At 39.2% G+C, this 21,519-nt stretch overlaps 1 protein-coding gene across 3 annotated transcripts in view; it reads right to left on the minus strand.

Annotated features, from left to right (window-relative positions):
* The window catches only part of MYT1L (myelin transcription factor 1 like), a gene marked incomplete at both ends in the record, with an annotated part of 129,868 nt that overhangs the window by 92,162 nt on the left and 16,187 nt on the right, over positions 1-21,519 (minus strand). For all 3 annotated transcript variants that reach the window (XM_082048464.1, XM_082048463.1, XM_082048465.1), the window contains one exon: positions 11,046-11,419. In XM_082048464.1, coding sequence (XP_081904590.1) covers positions 11,046-11,419 — 374 coding nt within the window. The remainder of the gene's footprint in view (positions 1-11,045; positions 11,420-21,519) is intronic.

Genomic DNA, 21,519 nt, shown 5'->3' on the forward strand with positions numbered 1-21,519 from the left:
AGTGCAGAACTCAGCATTTGGCCTTGTTGAACCTCATACAACTGGCCTCAGCCCAACGATCCAGCTGGTCCAGATCCCTCTGTTTGGCCCTTCAGCAGATCAACACTCCCACCCAATTTGATGTCATCTGTGATCTTACTAAGGATGTACTCAATCCCCTCATCCAGACCGTTGATAAAGAGATTTAACAGAACTGGCCCCAATACTGAGCCCTGGGGAACACCACTCGTGACCGGCTGCCAACAGGATTTGGCTCTGTTCACAACTCCTTGGGCCCAGCCATCCAGCCAGTTCTTCATCCATTGCAGAGTACACCCATCCAGGCCATGACTTGCCAGCTTCTTCAGGAGAATGCTGTGGGATACGGTGTTGAAGGCCTTCCTGAATCTAAGTACGCAACATCCATAGCCTTTCCCTCATCTACTAGTTGGGTCACCTTGTCATAGTGGGAGATCAGCTTGGTCAAACAAGACCTGCCTTTCATAAACCCATGTTGACTGGGCCTGATAATATGGTTCTCTTGTATGTGCTGTGTGATGTTACTCAAGATCATCTGCTCCATGACCTTGCCCAGCACCGAGGTTAAACTGACAGGTCGGTAGTTCCCCAGATTGTCCTTCTGACCCTTCCTGTAGGTGGGCATCAAATTAGCCAACTTCCAGTCAACCAGGACATCCCCAGTTAGCCAAGATTGCTGGTAGATAATGGAAAGTGATTTAGTGATCACCTCCGCCACCTCCCTCAGCACCCTTGGGTGTATTGTATCTGGCCCCATAGACTTGTGGGTGTCCAAGTGGTGTAGCAGGTCGCTAACCATTTCCCCTTGGATTATTGGGGCTTCATTCTGCTCCCTATCCTTGTCTTCTGGCTCAGGGGGCTGGGTGCCTAGAGCATAACTGTTCTGACTACTAAAGACTGAGGCAAAGAAGGCATTTAGGACCTCAGCCTTTCCCTCATCTTCTGTCACTATGTTTCTGCCCTCATCCATCAGGGGATGGAGATTCTCCTTAGTCCTCCTTTTGTTGCTGATATGTTTATAGAAACATTTCTTGTTGCTTTTCACAGCGGTGGCCAGGCTCAGCTCTAGTTGGGCTTTGGTCCTTCTGATTTTCTCCCTGCATAACCTCACAGAGTTCTTGTATTCCTCTTGAGTGACCTGTCCCTCCTTCCAAAGGTTATAAATTCTCTTTTTATTCCAAAATTCCAGCTGCACCTCTCTACTCAGCCAGGCCGGCCCCGTTGGCTCGCCTTCCAGCACACAGGGACAGCCTGTGTCCCTAAGATTATGTTCTTGAAGGTAGACCAACCTTCCTGGCCTCCTCTGTCCTTCAGGACTGTCTCCCAAAGGACTCTGCCAACCAGCCTTCTGAACAGGTCAAAGTCTGCCCTTTGGAAGTCCAAAGCAGCTGTTCTGCTGATCACCTTTCTAACTTCTCCAAGAGTAGAAAACTCCATCATGCCATGATCACTATGCCCAAGGTGACCTCCAAGCAACACGCTGCCCACGAGTCCTTCTCTATTTACAAACAACAGATCCAGCGGGGCTTCTTCCCTGGTAGGCTCACTGACCAGCTGTGTTAGGAAGTTGTCTTCCATGCACTGCAGGAGCCTCCTAGACTGCTTCCTCTCTGCTGTGTTTTGTTTCCAGCAGACATCTGGTAGGTTGAAGTCCCTCATAAGAACAAGGGCTAGCGACTGGTAGATTTATCCCGGCTGCCTGCAGAATATTTCATCTGCCACTTCATTCTGGTTGGGTGGTCCGTAACAGAATCCCACCAGGATGTCCCCCTTGTTGCCCATCCCCTTGATTCTCACCCATAGACACTCGACCCTATCATCACCCTCCTCAAGTTCCAGACAATCAAAACCCTCCCTAACATACATGGCTACTCCACCTCCCCTCCTTCCTTGCCTGTCCCTTCTGAAGAGTTTATAGCCATACATTGCAGCGCTCCAGTTATGGGAGTCATCCCACCATGTTTCTGTGATGGCAATTAAATCATAGTTTTTCTGCCTCACAAGGGCTTCCAGCTCCTCCAGTTTGTTTTCCATGCTGCGTACATTCATATAGATGCACTTCAGCTGAGCCATTGGTTCCACTGGGACAGCAAACCAAAGGGCTTTGTTAGCACTACCCTCAGATGCCAGCATGTCTCCCTTGGGTGTGCCTCTGCCACATCTGGTTTCCTCACCTGGTAGCTGATATAGTGCTCTGTTTTGGATTTATGAGGAGAGTGATGTTGATAACACAGTGATGTTTCAGTTGTTGCTAAGCAGTCAAGGACTTTTCAGCTGCTCATACTGGCCAGCAAGAAGGTGGGGAGTGGACAAAAGGCTGGGAGGAGATACAGCTGGGACAGCTGACCTCAACTGACCTAAGGAATATTCCATACCATATCACATCATGCTCAGTATATAAAGCTGGGGGAAGAAGAAGGAAGGGGAGGATGTTCAGAGTCATGGTGTTTGTCTTCCCAAGTCACCATTACACATTATGGAGCCTTGCTTTCCTGGGGATGGCTGAACACCTGCCTGACAACGGGAAGCAGTGAATGAATTCCTTGTTCTGCTTTGCTTGTGTGTGCAGTCTTTGCTTTACCTCTTAAACTGTCTTTATCTCAGCATACAAGTTTTCCAGCTTCTGCTTTCTGATTCTCTCCCGCATCCCACGTGAACAACAGGGGTGGTTACATACATAAGTTCCCAGAGAGACCAAATCCAATAAGTATGCTCTAATATACACCTGAAAGAAAAAGAATTCCCACAAACTGTTGCTCTGACTGTCTTGCTTTAATTAATAGCCAAGGGAAGAACTGCCTGTTTCATCCTTCATCTTTCCTGTTCACCACTACCTGCCCATTTCCCAGGTAAAATACATTGTTTAGTAGGTCACTTGCTAAAGAATTGGAAGACTGAGAGCAAAAACTCTTCCAGTTTGAGTAGTTTCAATACCACATCTCCCATAAAAGTTTGCTAGTCACCACAATAAAAGCTAGACTGGGCACAAGTTTCACTAGGAAGCAGAAAACACAAGAGTAGCATAAAATCTATACATTTTTTTCATGCTATTTGGGTCATGCAAAAATATACTGCTTTTATTGTACATATTCTACAAGGGCAGTAGTAGTGTCTGATCCCTGCTCCCAGGACTGATTTTGTAACCTAATACTATGCAGTCAATTCATAAGATGGTTAGAGCGTCCTTGGAGCAAAGACAGGAACCCAGCATGTCCCGCTTTCCCAGAAGAACGACCCCCTTTGGTCTACTGCAGTTCTTCATTTTTTTTCCCCTACGGTGTGATAGAGCTTCAGCAGAATGCGTAAGAGCATTGCTTATGCAAGACAGTCTCCAATCGAGCTTCTAACCCTCTGTGTAAGGAAAGAAGGAAATGTGGCATTGAACTCCTGCACCACCTCTAACACTCAACTCAGGTACCTGACTTACAGATAGGGGCAGAATTTCCATTTCATTATATTCTGAAACATTTCTCTTGCTCTATCAAATGTAGGAGGATCCTTGGGTCCCAAGAAAGGGTTTCAGTTTCTATTCAGTTAAAAGTTGCCCTTTCTGGCTGTATTTTCAGAGAAGGGCATCCACAGACTGCTCTCATTAGGTAATAAGGAAACTATAATATAAACATTAGTATACTTTCTGTAAGTCCAACTCCAGCCCCATTCCTAACGGTCTGGTAATAATTATCTGTCATTTTGTATTTCTACTGTTACTTTTCAAAATATATTTTGCACGTAATGATCTAAGGGCAAAATTTTATTCAACATATTGCAATAGAAAAATAAAGAATTTTTAACTTTCCATTGCATGCCAGCCTTTAAAGTTGAACGATGTCTTCATTAGTGAAGATGATAAGAGGACAATCTTCTGTAGAGACTTCAGTCCAGTGCTTTACAGGGTATTCAAGAAACTGTTTAGCAAATGCATGTTGTTTATATAGAACTTCTATGATAAGCTGACACAGTTGGTGAAAGAATAGATTTGATACAATAAAAAACAGAAGAAAAACAGTTGCATAGCATGCCTTAAAAGTGTACATGGTAAGTAAGGAATCTCACCATGTATGCTTTGGAAAATGTAAAGACATAGCCCCAGCCTGACACGGGCCTGGACAACTTTGTCAACACTCCTGTATTTGGTGACTGGAAGTATTCATGTCACACAGGCCTTTTCCTTCTTACCATCAGTAATTCGTATCTACGGAGCACAAGGAAGAAAGTAACGGCTTGTTTGTTTGCTTTTGTAATTGTGCAGTCAGCTCTTCTGTGGAGTCCCTTTAGTGTCACAGCAACGCTCTTACTTACTCTTCCTATTAACAGCATAGCCCGCAAAATTAAGTTTTGGGATGACAAAACTATCATATTGATGAGTTCACCTAATAAACTCCCATTAACTCTTGAGCTGTCAATCCTGTCAACTTGCAAAACCTTCTCCTACAGAGCCACCACAAATTTTTGCTAAAACAGTAATATTTACCATACAGAACATGTGTCTGCCATGGGTTACTCAGAAAAAAAAACCACTAAAAAACCCAACTGTGGTATTACGGATACTTGACACGCTTAATGTTAGTGACTGACTGTTTTCAGTACTTTCTGCATGAAGCTTTTTTGTGTCAAATAATTCTGAGGATTTCAACAACAGCGACCAAAACCAGCTTGAGTCCATAACTCCTTGAGGAGGTTTCTTTCCTAACATTAATTCTCTTTGTCAACTAATAAATTACGTGGCCTTCCTTGCTGTCCATCTTCCTAATTGTCACTCCCACAGTCTGCTCTCCAAACGTACCTGTAGAATACGTTAATTCATAGATGGGAAAGTATCTCCTATGGTATAAAAGGACTATTCCATGTGTAGTACAGGTGACAAAAGAACAGAACTGAACTGTTCCAAGACCTGTAAAATGAGGAGGAAATGCTTCCACAATAAAAATTATATATATATATATATAATTACTATATATATATATATGTTCATTATATATCAATGCTTTTGTTTCAAAAGAATGCTTCGTTAGTGTTGTTGTTTATATATTTCAGTTAAACAAAATTTCAGTGACTTAAGGCATTTGCCAGGACTACAAATTTGATTCATGAAGATAGATATGGATCAGAAGAAATGATCAATGCAGTCTGGAATTTTATTTCATTTTATGACCTCCTAAAGGAACTGTAACAGTGGAAAATTAACTCCTACAGCTCCCAAATAAGGTTCTCTGTTTTTCAGGGTGAAAAGCTGCTATTTGTGTTCATTCTTTAGGACAAATACATTAAGCCTGAGGGGAATTGTGAATTAATAGGGTGATCAGAATTTGTCCTTAGAGCTGTACTCTAAAGACAAGAGGAAAACCAAAAACTTCTAACACTGACCAAGCAAAACTCATTTTTAAGAATCATGACATGTATAGTGTCAAGAAGGATTCATACAGAGTTTGTGGTGTCTGTGTAAGCTGCAGTACAGTGTGGACAACATAATCTTTGAAGTAGCACTGTGAAAGGTAAAGGAATTCAAAGAGAGAACATGAAGAGTTCAGTTTTGCACAGCCTGTGAATATGTTTCCAAAACTGCCATATACCAGGTGAGAGTTTCTACAACAACATCAGGCCATTATGTTTGTAAATAAGGATGCAAAGAGCTGCTATATCACTGAGTTCACTATTGGTTCTTTAAAGCACTATAACACACAAGTAACCAGCTTGTTGGCACAGTTGTGCCGAAGCCAGAACATCGGGAACTAACTGTTTACAGTCTGAGTGAAAATGTGAATATAGTTTTAAGGCTACAGCACTTTTGCTCTGAATATCTTCTCATTCTATGTTACTACAGAAAGAATTAATTTTACTATATGATCTTGCCAGACAACAAATGAAAGAGACAAAATCAAGGATCCACTCAGAATTTATCTATAGACAGAAGGATGCCATGGAAACACAGAAAAGGCAACCTCTGAGCAGCCTCTTCTTGAGGACCACAATCAGAAGAACCCAAAGCAGCATTGCTGAGATATGCAGTTCCTTTCCAGACCTACTGCTCTGGCAAGACTAGAGAAAGGCTCAGTCACACATAAGCCCTGAAACGTTTTGCTATTACAATGGGCCCAAAATCTCATGTTCAGCTAACACTGAAGGAAAGGGTTAGTGAATTAAAAATACAAGCAAGCAACTCTACACTATGTAAAAGAGATTCAGGATGAAGTAGCATTAAAATCAGATGTGGTGCTGAATGTGCTCTGTGATGCTCTTACTAAAGCCCCCAGGTCAGACCTGGAACTCCTTAAACATTTCAGTGTTCTCTACAGAATTTCTGCTTATGTCAACAGAAGTTGTATATGGCAGAGAACTATAATCTGTCTCATCAGAATAATTTCTTTACACTGCATAAAACTATAATTGAATCATTTGCTCTTGAAGGATCAGATATTTTACATTATCACTTAAGGCCTTCTATTTGTAGGAAAGGAACTAAATATGCAAACCTCAACATCAGGATACTCAAGTATTATACATTCCTACCTTTAAACACAGAAGTTAAAGTGAAGAGGGTTACTAATTGCTTAAAATTACACCAAAGTTTCTACATGCAGACTGCAAGGTTTACTGAGCTGCTGAATTTAGCATTAACATAGAAAGAAGTATTTTAAAATAGTTCTTCAAGGGGAGGAAAAGTTAGGTATGACACATGCAACATCACCGCACATAAATGTAATTCTATGGGCATAAAGTTACTCTTGATTTGTCCTGATCTAAACAAGCTCAGTATCAGGCCCAATGCCACTTCAGAGAATTCAAAAATAATGTTTAAATAATGCTCTTAACAAATTACACTGTCTCTGAGCAGCAAACAGAAAACACCGTAAGCATGGGACACCAAACTAACACCACAGTCATGTTTGACCAACCCACCAACAAACCAAACCACAAACATGTAACAACTATAATAAATAGATCTGAACTTTTTTTCCACAAGAACTAGAGGTATCCAGAGGGTATTTCCTGGCTGGCCATTTCCCCATCCTACTCCACAACCCTGAGGTTTTCAACTCTGAACTACCTGTTCCAAATATTTTAATCACATTATTTCTAACAAAAATTTTCAGAGAAAACATTTAGTTGGAATGCCCCTATGTAGAATAATATCACAATCTCAATAGCAGAACATGCTGCAATCCACTGCTATCTATGTTTTACAATTATTTTTGCAGTATATTCCACCTGAAAAATTTGTTGCGGTACCGCTTCTGGTATATTGTATATGCCAACTACCCTGAGTTTATTAGAGAATGTAAGGGAGTGTCTAAAATATTTATACATGCTAACAATTCACCTCTTGGGAAACAGCAATAATTTTTGTAGCATCATTTGCGAAATGCATTTGATCGATGTATCAAATTTCCTTAGGTCTAGAATCAGCCTGACTCCTCCAGCCCCTGGCAGATTATGAAATACACGGAGCACAAGCCATCTGGAATGACCTCATGTGATATGGGCTAACCGATGCCGTAGAAGAGCTGTTCCAGGAGCTCCTCCAATGGAGCTTGCTTTCTATAACAGAATAGCTTTGTGAAACAGTCTTTGGGACACAACTACCTGAAGCAAGCCCTTCTCAGGAGAAAGTACTTCAGTTTGCCTTGCAAATCAAATGCACCCTTCAGATTTCAATCCAAAGGTTCTCAGCAGTTGCCATCACAGACACGGGGCACTCCAAAAGCAGCCTTTTCTTTCACTCCTTCCCATTTGTATTGCAATTTACAGGTTACGTTATTGTAACACAGGTCATCTATCTGCTCTTTCTTTCTGGGATATAGGGGAAATTGGAAAGATCCACCTTTTCTTTAGTGGTGGTGCTGAACACGAGGGCTTCTCAAGTCTATTCATAGACTGATGGATGGATATTTGTTCTTCAGAGAGATTCAGTAGATTTATTGGAAATTTAAAGAGGATATGCCACTCATTGCTGGGGATTTTTAAGCATTAATTTTGGTTAAATGTATTGTATACAGAAATACGAGCGCAGAATTTGGGACTCATCTAAAAAAAGCTTGGTGGGTTTTATTATTTTAAATGGGTATTTTGAGACTTTTAAGAATTTTTCTTTAGGATACACCGGTATTTTCCAAGTCCTTTAGTTTATCAGTGACAAGGCTAGAAAGGTGTGATTTTCAAAAAGGCTGAGATGATTTCAGTGAAAGTCCAAGTATTTTCAGTAAGAACTGTATACTTATATTACCTGTATATTACCTGTCCTCTGAGAATTCCATACAAAATTAACTTTCTTTCCACAAAAAGTATGGGCAATGAGATGCCAGTGAGGTACTTGAGTTTCCCAGGATGTAGTGTTTTCTAACAGAAAAATGAATTTGGGCTAAGAAACAGTAAAATACATTACCTGTCTCCTCTCTCCCCTTCCCCACCAACTGCTGCCTCCATAGTCCCACACTTGCTGTTGGAATTCTTCTGTCTTATGATTTTAGCTGTTTTGTACACCTAGACTATAGTTATTCATGGAAATTTTCTGAACTGCTATAATCTACAGCACAAATGACAGAAACTTTTATGAGAACTGTGCAGGCATCCTGGTGTCCAGTGGATAATTCTGCATTTCATTGCTAAGGATAGGAACACTACGACACATTCAGGCTTTCTGCTAAGGTGCCTTAAAAGGTGGATGGTGGTTTACTACAAAATCTGCATTGTAGTGAGCAAGCAATTGAGACAAGTAAATTCAGAACTGACAGACTTAATTTTCCCATATGGTCAATAGATAAAGGCGAGTGCCATATTCAGACCATGTAGTTTTAGAACCCCTAACTTTGATTGCACTTTGTTTCCCTGGAAAATCAACAGTCCAGATTCCACCAAAGCTGCTTATGGGATGAGTGGAACAAAGTGAAATGCCAGGACCTCTATTATAATCAATAGGAAGTAAACTATCTAAAAAAGTCTGATTTATTGACCAGCTTCTAAACCTCACCAAGAACAAATTCTTACCACTCTCCACTCCTCGGTATATACATAAGGAACTGCTCATTAATTACTAGAACTCTTTCTTGTAAATCACCTGTACTCTACCTGGGATTGTTGCATAGTGTTTACTGTGTTTATTCTCATATTATCTCAAAATATTTTTCTTATGAAATTCTATTATCAGTTTTCCCATTTTATGAAGTTATTTTCTTAATGACTAAGATTTTACATAGAACATATATATATTTATTCATGTACATATGCATCGTGGATGGAATAACATGGGATCCTAAGAAAAACTTGACCTGTGTGAGTTTTAATTCCATGTAATATGCAGAGCAGCTAATACAGGTACTTCTGTAGAGTTTTTGCAGTTCTTAACCACAGCCTACTATATATGGAAGAAAAGCAGTCAAAAAGCAATGTCAGCCTCTGTAGATTGATTAGGACTACTAATTGCATCTGTAACTTTGTTGGAATAATTAAACCACTGTGTATCATTATGATAGTAAAAGAAAAGTGAATATCAAGCCTGCTGGCTTGCCAGAAGCAATTTTCTTGAGCTTTGCTTATTTTGTTTTCCTTTTATCATTTTTGATAGTGTAGATTCAAAATTTTCCATGTCAGCTGAAATCACAGCAGAGGTCGCACCGTAACCTAAGCACCAAGAAGCTCAGTCACCATTATCTCCTGAAGAAACTGCTAGACATCCTGTGCTTGCCCATCAGGACAGCAACAGCAGTTGCACATCAGCCTCATCTAACACAGCTTCTCTTCCAGGGTCTGAAACAGCGGAGTTCCCTGCCAAAGGACACAGCTTCCCTGGTACACCAAACTCATGTACCTTTTAAGATTGGCCATTTATGCTCTACCGATTTTGCTGGCAAATTTAAGCAATTGAGGAAATGCTACAGGTTCAGATATCTGAGAAAATGTTTATAGCCACCCAGCTGGCCACCATCTTGCCCAAATGGAAAGAATACTTCCAAAGTCTTTCTATGAGATTTAAGATCTGACCTTACAGAATGCTGAAACAAAAGTCACACAACTTTCATACCTGGTTCCTAAGAGGAATCCAACTGAGGAGTGCTGAAAGCTTTTCTTATATTTTTATTGGTTAGAAAGGTGAATCTACCCAACCAAAAACGTGTTCCCTGGAAATGGGAACAAAATACTTTTTAGATAGCTCATTAATTTTTGCACGATTCTTTCATTTCACCCCAGTGCATTATGATGTCTGTCATCAGCATATGGACTCGTAAATGGACACTTATCACATATTTTGAAAATACTGATTATATAGAGTCCAATATCCCAAAGGTGAATAAGTTAATCATATGGCTACTATATTAATTTGGTTACTACCAGTGACCTCTATGTCTAAATGGCATTTATGCCATGGTATGATAAACAAAATCTATGAATTTTAGAAGGACTTTATCTATGTAAACCTCTCACTCTCTATTTTTTCAATAGAATCAACTAAAGTACACGCATTCAAATCTCAAAGAACCAAAGTATATTGTAACAGTTCATTCTGAATAGTTTCTTGGGGTAGGGGAGAGTATGGGCCAAAATTTCCAAAGGGAAGAAGCCCGTTTTTGCTCACAAATATTATCTTCAAACTTGTGACAGCATTTATGTGGGCAACCATTGACATTATATAAGCAGATCCAGCAAATACACTTGCAAATGATCAGTACAGGCACCCAGCTGTAGTTGCTGCTTTGTTTGCACCTTCGTGAATATTCTCCTGGTAACTGCCTGTATTAATCCATTACTAGGATTATATTTTGTGCAAGCATTTTTAGCACAAACACACCTCCACCCTCCTTGTTTGAAATGTGAGTGCTGGTGTATTAAAAAATATTTGGAAGACAGACTTATTAAAATAAATGTTAAGAGAACACAGTGGGGTATATTTTCAGTGTGGAGCAGAGAGATTTAACTGCATGACTTCCATTAGCTTTAATGAGAATCACACAGCTAAATCCTCACACACCACACTAGAAGATTAACCCAGAAAACACACATTGTTTACTTTTTACTAATACTCTGATTATTACCACGTTCTTCCTCCTCCTCCTCCTCTTCTTCCTCCTCCTCTTCTTCCTCCTCCTCCTCTTCATCCTCCACATCTTCACCTTCCTCTTCATCCTCCTCTTCTTCTTCTTCAATCTCCTCTTCTTCTCGATCTATCTCCTCATCATCCTCCTCCTCGTCACCTTGCTCCTCATTATCATCAGAATATTCCTCCTCTTCTTCATCCTCTTCCTCTTCTTCCTCTTCCTTCTCATCCATCTCCTCTGTTCCATCAGTTTCATAGCACTCATCTACCGAAGAGTTGTCTGCTTTAACCACAAAGGGCTTTCTTTTGGGGGCTGGTTCTTGGGGTTGCTTGTCTTGCGTTTTTCGCTTTTTTGCCAAAGGACAGCCATAAACACTGTGCAAAAATAAAAGATGCAAATTGTTACACTATCTTGCAGATTTCTGTAGGTTAGATTGTATAACTCATGTCATTTAGTCATATATTCTGAATTTACAGCATGCTTAGTTGCTGTTCTCAAAATGCATGTCTTCAAATAAAAATGCAACTTTGGTAATAATGACCAAGAGGGAGCACACTTACAAAACCTGTGAAATCACAAAAAACTGTTATTTGCCTGAGTGTGTCACATGTACATGCCAGCATAACAGTTACAGAACTGATACAAATGTGTGTTTTTCCTTCTCATTCTTTTCTCTCTTATGCATGTTACACTCTTTTCTAAGGCAGATGAATATAGTTAAAAAAACAGCAATGTGATCCTATCAGCTATTAGTACAACAATCAGGAATAAATCAATGCTTCATAATTTTGTAACATTCAGTAAGGTTTTGATTGTGTAAAATTAAGATATGTTTCAATGCTATTTAAATAATGAAAATACAACCACATTCTTAATGCTTGTTTGTTGTTACTATCACTAGTGACAAATTGCTCTTGAATTCTCCACTACAGTGCTCCATTATAAACTCCAAGTCTGGGTTAATGGGAAAGCAAGCTCTTCAACACAACCAAACCACTTTTCATGGGCAGTGGTGAAAGTGTTCTCACATTGAAAAAATAAAATTAAATAAAACCAACCAACCAACCAACAAACCCAAAACCAAACCAAACCAAACCAAAAAACACCAACCAAGCAATAAACAAAAATCATTTCTCACTGAAGGAAGTACAACTTTTCAAAGCTGAGTACCACTTCCTCCCTGATCATCTGATCTTCTACCAGAGTGGCCACATGTTTCTCAAAGTTCATATAATTTGTGCTTGTAGAAAGTGATCACCCTTGTGTAACCCGTATAACCTCCTACCAGAGTGACTGCACACACAAACTACTTTTTGTTTAAAGAACTTCCTCTTGGAACTTTTTCATTCTGTGATTACGAATGCTACTCAAGCTACATTGGGTTTTAGTCTTCTTCCTGTGACTAACTAGTTTTGGGACATTTAAACTGTTCTTTCCAGCCCTTACCGCATATCTACCTATAACTTCCTCTTCTACATTATATTTTTGTTCCTTTTATCTCCATTACAATACACTGAGGATCTTTATCATTTTCTTCCACACTAATAATGCCTCATTTTCTACTGACAGACCACTGGAAAATAGGGGGTTTCACCTCATTTAGTAGTACAGATGTGCTCTTTGTGGTGTCTGCATGGTCCTGATCTTGGCCTGATTTAATTTCACCCCAGCAGATATGCATTCCAATTACTTAAACTGCTACTTAGGTAACAAGCATTTTATTTAAGTGCCTGACTGTTTTATTTAAGTGTCTAATTTAGGCATTGTCTCTCCTAAATTTTAAAGCACTTGCTCACAGTAGGGCTGGCTCAGGCTGCCTGGCACACACATAACTGAAGAATGTGTACAGTCACAAATGATGGTATTCATCATTGAAAACCTCCTAAGGGAAACCTCTGCGTAACACGGGTACCTCTCTGTGTAGGGACTATACGTGTCTTTAAAACCTAATCCAGCATACCTACATTAAACATGTCCCTCCATTAACACTATCAAGAAATACTGAGTAAACTTCAAGTACCTCCATCTAGCCAGATTACAATCCTCCTCATTTGGGGGCGGGTATGGGGCTAATGGGACAATGTTTCCAGGCACCACCATCAAAGTCCAGGTCAAACAGTGCAGGCTAGAGGGGGAATACACCCATATCCTTCAGATGCCAGGACCAGGCTCCACTCAGCAGGTAGCATGACATGTCCTAGGGAAGAGCAACCCCTTCTAGAAGATGAGCCCCTGTGCACCTGGCTGCAAGAAACTTGGTCTGATACACAGCAGCAAAAGCCCAAATGTTCCCTAATTTGGAGGACCCTAAAGCTGGGAAAAGAGAAAGCTAACCTTCTGGCATTTTTGGAGTATATCTGAGATGCTTCAGTGTAAAACCAATAAATACATTGGAAATCTTTGTCCGTAGGTAACCACTCTTGCTCACTGCCAAATGTCTGTCCTGCCTCTCACTCTGTGAGTCCTTCTTTTGGCCAGGACCCAGCTGCTCAGAACCAAGAGGAAAGGCAGGACACATTTTCAAGGAGAATATCCCATGTCATCACAGTCAGGCAGAAAGAGAAATTCCAACTCCATCAGTGTGGAAAGTGCCTGAAACCTGGGGCAAAAGAAGAGCACTGTCTGTTGTAGTTCTGACCACAGCAGGTTTATTTGGGTCCTTCCCCTGGTGCTATGGGGGTTCAGGAGCTGTCTATTTAAACTCCCCATATGGAGCTCTGAGAAAACACAAAGGAATTTTTCCTCAGAGCTGGAATTTCAGAGTGTATGTTGTGCCCAGGGAAATGACTGGCTAATTAGGGAGGAACCTGTTTCATTTAGGTGCCTGACACAGGCTGCAGCCTGGAAAACACAAGTGGGCCACAGCCTGGGGATCGGGCAGATTTTAGAAATGTGGATATCAGTTCAATGGGATTTAAGCAGACAGGATAAGAATTATTGGGTGCGTGTGTCTTGCTTTCTTGATTTCTGTTCCTTCTCTTTATGATGCATATTGCCCTCACTACAGGTTCTTCAATGCCATTATCATTAAATGATATTTTCTTGAAACTCTGATCTTTATTTTGTCACGTTGAAAACAGAACATTAACCCTACGCTGCCACAATCTTTGATTCAGTTAAAAACACTAAATACTTGCAAAAGTTTTCATCCAGCAATGCCCCCGAAGAATCCCCTTTGGAATTCACAGTAGTCTAGGAACTGGGGAAGAACACAGTAGGATAACAAATACATCTATTTTGTTTTGAACTGCTGTTTAAATTTTTTATTTGGCATCTAAACGTAATCGTATGACATTTTAGATACAAGTTATTGGTCAAATGTAGAAATAAATTGTTGTCATTGCCATTTCTGGTCATATTTAATTTTTTTTTTTTTCTTATGGCTTTATGCTTTTCTATACAACATTTTATAAAGTTGGTGAGAATTTTAGCCGTTACTTGGGATTCAGGCCACCCTGGAAAGTGCACTACCAGCAATGGAAATCAATGCCAGTTAGCTGCCTCATCAGCTTTGATGCTTTTATAAATCTCATTAAGTAACTATTTGCAACTCAGCTATTCAAGTTGTGAACTTGACCTTAGTTTTTCATTTTACTTATCTATTCTCAGTGCCTTTGCTCATAGAATAAAATTGAGGACACAGCAGCAACTAACAGAATGAAACACTTGTATATTTTAAGGGTTGGGTCTGGCACTACGGACTTGGGAAGATGTCACTTCTCCAAGGATATCAGTTATGTTAGTTAACTCTGACTCAGCTTCTGTGAATTTTTCCTGATTAGCTTGTACCAAAGTGCTGCCCATTTCCTCTACAACCCTGAATTTGGTTTTGCCTGTGCTTGGATTTGTGGTTTATAAACCTACCATTGCATGGGTTTCTCTTATAAAACCTTTAAAATACTGTCTTGCACTGGCTCCCTTCTGCTCTTTGACTATGTACCTCATATAGCTTACAGACGCCTCACATACTACAGACTTCATAGTCCGAGAAAGTTAAAAAAAAAATCCATGTCTCTCAGAAACCCGGGAAAGAGGTCAGCAGACCTGGTGCCTCCTGCTTAGCTGCCCTATTTTCTTCTTTTTCTTTCTTAACCTGTTCTTCTCCCATCCTCCGTTTCATTAATTTTTCAGATTCTGCCTCCAGGACACTTCTCTGTGATTCCGGCACGTTCCCTGCGGTGTCTCCGGTGAACGCACCGAGGGGAAGGCGGCGCTGGCTTCCCGGCAGCCTCTGCCCCCAACCTCCCCTTCCGACCACACATGGAGACAAGAGTCTCTCCACTGACCTCTTGTTCCTCGTATATTAGTGAATCTACTCTTGTTTGTCCTTACAGCTTCTGCAATTTTCTCTCCACTTCCAGTTTTGGCTTTTGTGATCATCCCCTTATTTGCTTATTTTTTAGACTTGTTTATCCCTGCTCCAAGCAATGACCCCATTGATTTATCTGTCTTGTATGCCTTTATCCGTCCTTTTATTGCTCACTGTATTTCCCTGGTCAGCTGGGTTTGTCTTATTTTCTCCTCACGCTTCAGCTCTCTTGGCTTTCAGCAGAATATATATGTGGGCTTCCTGAAACACACTTTTAAATATTCCACACTGCTTTGCTGTGTGTCTCAGTCATCTCTGGTTTTTGGAACCTGTCATGAATAATTCTTGTGGAAAGAACACTGTTGAATTTTATAGCAATAAGCTCCAAGAGGACATATAGACATTAATAATTGAAGAAATGTAAGAAATAATATATGAATTTCTACTCCTTATTTAGAAGATGATTTATAGTATTATTTAACTCTCACGCAATTTTTATTCAATAAAAACGTATGACACTACTCATTGATACATTCAGTAGGACCTTTCTTCAGGAAATACATATTTCTTTCCTAGAGCTAAACTTACTGATTTTTATATACTTTATTACTATTTTAGTATCATTTTCAGCATAATTAGTATGGTTATCATTTCTAAGTTATGACAATTAAACATATCTCTTTAAACATATATAGTAAAGGACCAGAGAGTTCAAAGGGATTTTCTAAATGAAATTATTGATTAATATTCTCCTCCCCATTATATGCCAACTCACACATCAAATGGTGGGACATGACACCTATGTCTGGAGAACTTTCCTCTTAAGAGTGTCTTATTGCCTAACCTGAATTACAGAGGGAGCTCATGTGACTAATAAGGTTCAGTCAACTTTAAATACTATCAGCCCTTTTTTTCATTTGTATCTCTTTCCTATTGAATCTATTATCTCAGAAGCCTCAGGCTGTAAAATCTAAGTCAAGAAAAATAAGATTATGGCAATTTATGCCTTAAATCTAAATATCTTTTCTTGGAGGATTGCTTTTTTTTTTATCTCATTAGTACTTTGAAAAAATCTTACGAAGTGTTTTTCCAACCTAAAAAGTGTCCCCAGCAACTGTGCTCTCATTCTTTCTTTTTTTCATGTGAGAATTTAATTTAACATAAACCAAAACATTTGGCACGTAATAGAATCTAAAAATTTACTACATAGATGCCAAGTGAGGTTATCAAAAAGCACTTAAGTATCTGAAGTGGCACTGAGATGGTATTTTATCATATACAGTCAAGGATAATAAATTAGGAAGACTATGCTTGGAAGCAAACTTCTGCGTAAGGCTTCAGGCAGAAAGTTCCCAAGACATTTACACTTGTCCCACTGGATACCATATTATTTTTGGTTTGGACTAGATAACTTCCAAGTCCGTATCTCCACATGAAGACTTTTAGGATACTGCAAAAACAGGCATTTTGCAGATAAGTCCTTCATCAAACTCAATCTTCAAAGAATGAGCAAACCTAATTAATTTGCATAATACTGCATCCTATTAAATCACTCTCAAAGCAGTGACTACTTTCAGCATTAAAGGGCTGATACTATCAATTGGTAGCATTTGAGCAGAAAATAAATATTTGGATGCCACCAAACCCTACAGGTTGAACTCCCTGCACTCCAGAAGGATGCTGTTCCCAGCAGACTATGCACTACTAGGAGAAAAGTTGGGAGCACTCCTGTTGAAGCTGGACCATTGAATTGACAGGAAAGAAAGAATCATAATAAATTCAGGAAAACAGACTCAACACAGTCTAGTGATTTGCCTACTCAATTGCAAGAATAAACTCCTTTAGCTGAGGATGATTTTCCACTCTTATTTAAATCATTGCTTAAAGTATGCCAAGTTACTACAGGAACAAGCAGCAAACCTAGTGGACACTAATAACTCTGTGGCAGTAGAGTCAAATCATTTGTGGGAAATTATTTTTGCTCTCTAAGCCACCTGGTCAGGAATCTTTTGTACCCTGTGGAAGTCCCATGTAATGTCTGCATACTGTCCTGGAATATGGGAGATATTGAGCTGCGCTTTTCCAGGCTATGAACGTTAAAGAACTTTGCTGAGTATTCTAATCACTACGCTACAGAAGAGAAAATGGGAAGAGTAACAAGCTAAAGTTCAAGAAGGACATGGAGGTTTTTGAGCTTTCATTTCACAGAGATGGATAAGTGCAGCCTACAAGAAAGAGCTAGCACACACGGGTTTTGGTGGTTCCAACAAGCTGGATTAAAATTGTCTGTGCTAGCGTCCTGCCTGCTATGAATCCCAATCTAGCAGACTCATTTATCCAAATCTGCTTTCCAGAAACGTGCTGGCAAGTGAGCCAGAGCCTTGAATACCGTTCCAGAACAGGCATGCTTCCTGCAACCATCGAGCTGCCAAGCACCACAGCGTCTAAGGCCACTTACAGAATCACTGCCCTCACTCCTGTCTTCTCAGCTGGAAACAGGCACCAATCCAGAGTCAGTGCTTTGGGAAATCTGTGTTGCCATCCACATTTTACATGCTTAAACATTTTCATAAAAGTGGCCTAAATTACTATGTTGTTATCTATTTAAACTATAATTAAAACTAACAATTATCTTCAAAAATACAATAATCTCCGCAGTTATATTGTATTTCAGATTTTCCTACTAACTTCTGCTTCTAGTTCAATAAATCAGATTATTATAAGCAGGGAATGCTTTTATATGTGCAGTGTCAAAACACATCATCTTTACTTCATTTATTTGTACCAAATAGAAGTTTGTTGACTTTTCAGATGAGGTACCACAGTATCTCAGTTCAGTGAAAACTATTAATTTACCTGAACAGGTACAAGTTTGCCTCATAAGAATGAATGCAATGTAGAGCATTCTACCCCTTTTTTCCTTCTTGTTTGTGTTTCAAATATTTGTGTAGTGCATTATGGAACACTAAAAAAAATGTCAGTAGTGACCAGAAGCATGCTGGGTCTGAGAAGGTAAAGGCAGAAGCTGTGATGTTTTCTTCATAGAGCTTTAAAAGCCAACTCAGTCCTTTTGCCCTTCAGAGCTGTTTTAAACACACAAATAGCTACAAACATAGCACTGATCTACTCAGGTGTATAGCGCTGTTTAACCAAGTAAGCCCTATAGAAAAATTAGTATATTTTTTAAAAGTATTGGAAAAGGAGTTAGGAGTAAAAAACTCATGAGAACAGAATGATGTGCCGGAAGTAAATAATGGAGCTCAAAACTTACGTATTTTCTTTTTAGAAATTCAAATATTGAAATATGTATTTTTAAACAAAATGAAGTGGACTAGCTTTGATGAAGTGAATACAGTCACAGTAACTTAGGTTAAAATGAAGATATTTTATTTAATTGGATCCTATACATCTCCCATGTCAAGGATCTCCTCACCCCCATTCACTGAGACTCCGAACTGGCAGATCTGAACCCTGTGATGAACAGTGGCAAATTTACTGGCTCATCTGCCCTCTGGCTGGCAAAACTATTTCACCCATTGCCAAACTCTGCTCTTAGGACACGACAAGTGGAAGGAACCTTTAAGTTTTGCAAGAATTAACCCATTTAAACAGTAAGTTTATTTAAGTGGTTGAATTCAATAGCTGTTCAGTGGAGAAAAATGAGGCACAGTAATGTACTGCTAGGTGTTGTACAAATAAACAGGAAAAATCTCAGCCCTGGAGAGCTCATTTAAAACAAGATGTAAAAAAACAAATGTAACAAATCATGAGACTAAAAACTTATGTGGCAGCACAGGTTAGCAAAGTACAAGCCCTGCAGTTGTAGATCATTCAAAATTATTTATATAAATAAATCAATATAATATTTGATTGCCCCATGACTTATGATGTCACGTATGGGGTTCATCTCTCACCTACCCCTAGGCTTCTAAAAACTAAGTCTATACATGTCAAGTTAAGCTCCCTTCATAAGTCAATGCAGAGAAACTGGGACCTCCTGGGAGGCAATTTATCTCACCTTTCTTAGACAGTCTGCCTATCTCTCCACTGACAATAAAGGGAGTTAATGGTGATCAACTTGTATTTCTATCACTTAGGAATCCGACAAAAATGAGAGAAATCCAACTCTTTTTCTCTTTTTTTAATATACTGTATGTCCATTCCCAACAAAGCCAGTACCTAGCAGATTTCAAACCCAGGTACCACAACACTTTTATAAAGAGAAAACCAAACCCCTGCTTCTTTCCTCTCCACAGATGCTGTATCACTTAACACAAATAATTCTCCTCCCTATATTTTAGCTGTCTTTTCAAGACTACCTGCATGATCCAACGTCAGACAAATGCTGCAGTTGCACTCTACTGTTAGAATGGCAAATACCCAACTTAACTGCATTCAAGAGCCGGAAGCCACAATTGATTACGTCTTGTTGCCAGACCCTTGAATGCAGGGACTGATCAAAGAAACTAGGACAGTGCAAAGAGTACAGGTTTAATGACTCATATTGATTCATTAGATGAAATGCATATAATCAAGTTTTGCTAAGAGGCTATTGATTCTGTACACTTCAATGTTCATTTACGTGTAACCCAGACACATAAAAATGGGAACATGCAAATCCAGTGACCACTTCTGCACTAACTCAAAATCCTGAAGTCCACATTTACTTCAGACATCTAAACTGGAAGAAAAACATTGGGAAAGAAAACCCTCTATTTTTCTACATACAGATAAAAATGAAGTTGGCTACACTGAGCTAAATCAAAGTGGTACCTGGAGCTGCCAAGATGTCCAGCTTTGCGTGGATCCTGTATTTTCAGACGCAGTGGTAATGACAACTCTGTTTACAGGTAAAGGGTAGGGCAGGTTCCAATTTATTTCTTTTTCATGATAACATGATATGATGAAAAGGGAAAAGTTCATAATGAATTATTCATCAATGTGAAAGGGTTAAGATACGCTACAAGAGCACATCTGTGTTACAAAGATCTTTTCGTAGTCACAATGTTTGAGCCTTGGACATGATATGAAATCTTTCTCTTCCAGTATTTTAAACATAATTGTTTTGAAGCAATTCAATATGCTAAGTTCAAGCATTCAAAAATCAAGGGAAATAAACTGCTGGAAATCAAAGGTGATCCATGTAGTTATACTGTCAATCATTTACCAGCATGGCTAAGCATGTATTAGTAGAATCAACACCCTTAGACACAGACTCAATAGATCATATTTAACAACAACACAGCAGGTCAAACTATCATTCTAACATGTACTTAAGTATTGAGTAATAGAGTACGCTGTCATTTTATCGCATCTCTAATACCGGGCTAGTATAATACGATGATCAACTACTGATTCTTATCACAAGTACTCTTCCCATCATCTCTGCATAGATACACAATAGCACTGGCTTCCAACTTAATTTTAACTAAGAAAGGTAAATGGCACTAAGTTTAGAAATGTAATACAATTCACCGATTTTCCTGCAACTATAGCAGTAAGTATCTTACTTGAACTAAAAAGCTAATGGTTACAGAATATAACCAATGGAAGGGAATAATACTGTGGAGCAGCCTTCTAACACCAGAATGGGAGTGTCATCAGTAAATATCTGAAATTACAGAAAAAAAATGACAAAATCAAAGTGATACAAGCTGCAACCACTTCAGTATTTATGTACTGGATTCTCACCTCCAGCATAATCTACACGGTACTGTTCTTTGTCTTGCACAGTTGGTTAGGAGTCATTCAAGTGTGAAATATTCTAAATTCTGGTTTTTAGAGGACTGAGATGTTTGAATTTTGTTATTTTTGAAAAAAAAAAATAAAAAGATTGTGCCTTTCTATAACATGAAGAATACATGATTATTCTAAAACAGAACAGAAATGACAGCATTCTGCCTTATTTTATTGCGTTATGGAGCTGCAGCTAGAATTGGACTCTTGGTAAAAATGTTAATCATTATTAATACACATTTAGCAGACATTATTACAAAGGAACTGAAAGCTTATCCTCCATATTAATTTTTAACAGTGCTTGCTTTCTTAGTGGGCTCTACACCCAAAAAAAGCTACCATAAAAATCTATGTGAGGTAAAGAGGATTTCTAAAACACCTTTATCATTATACCTCCTTGAGACTAATTTCTAGGACAAACTTTTGATA

This window comes from Streptopelia decaocto (genome assembly GCF_964273445.1).
Source record: "Streptopelia decaocto genome assembly, chromosome: 3".
NCBI classification, from domain to species: domain Eukaryota; kingdom Metazoa; phylum Chordata; class Aves; order Columbiformes; family Columbidae; genus Streptopelia; species Streptopelia decaocto.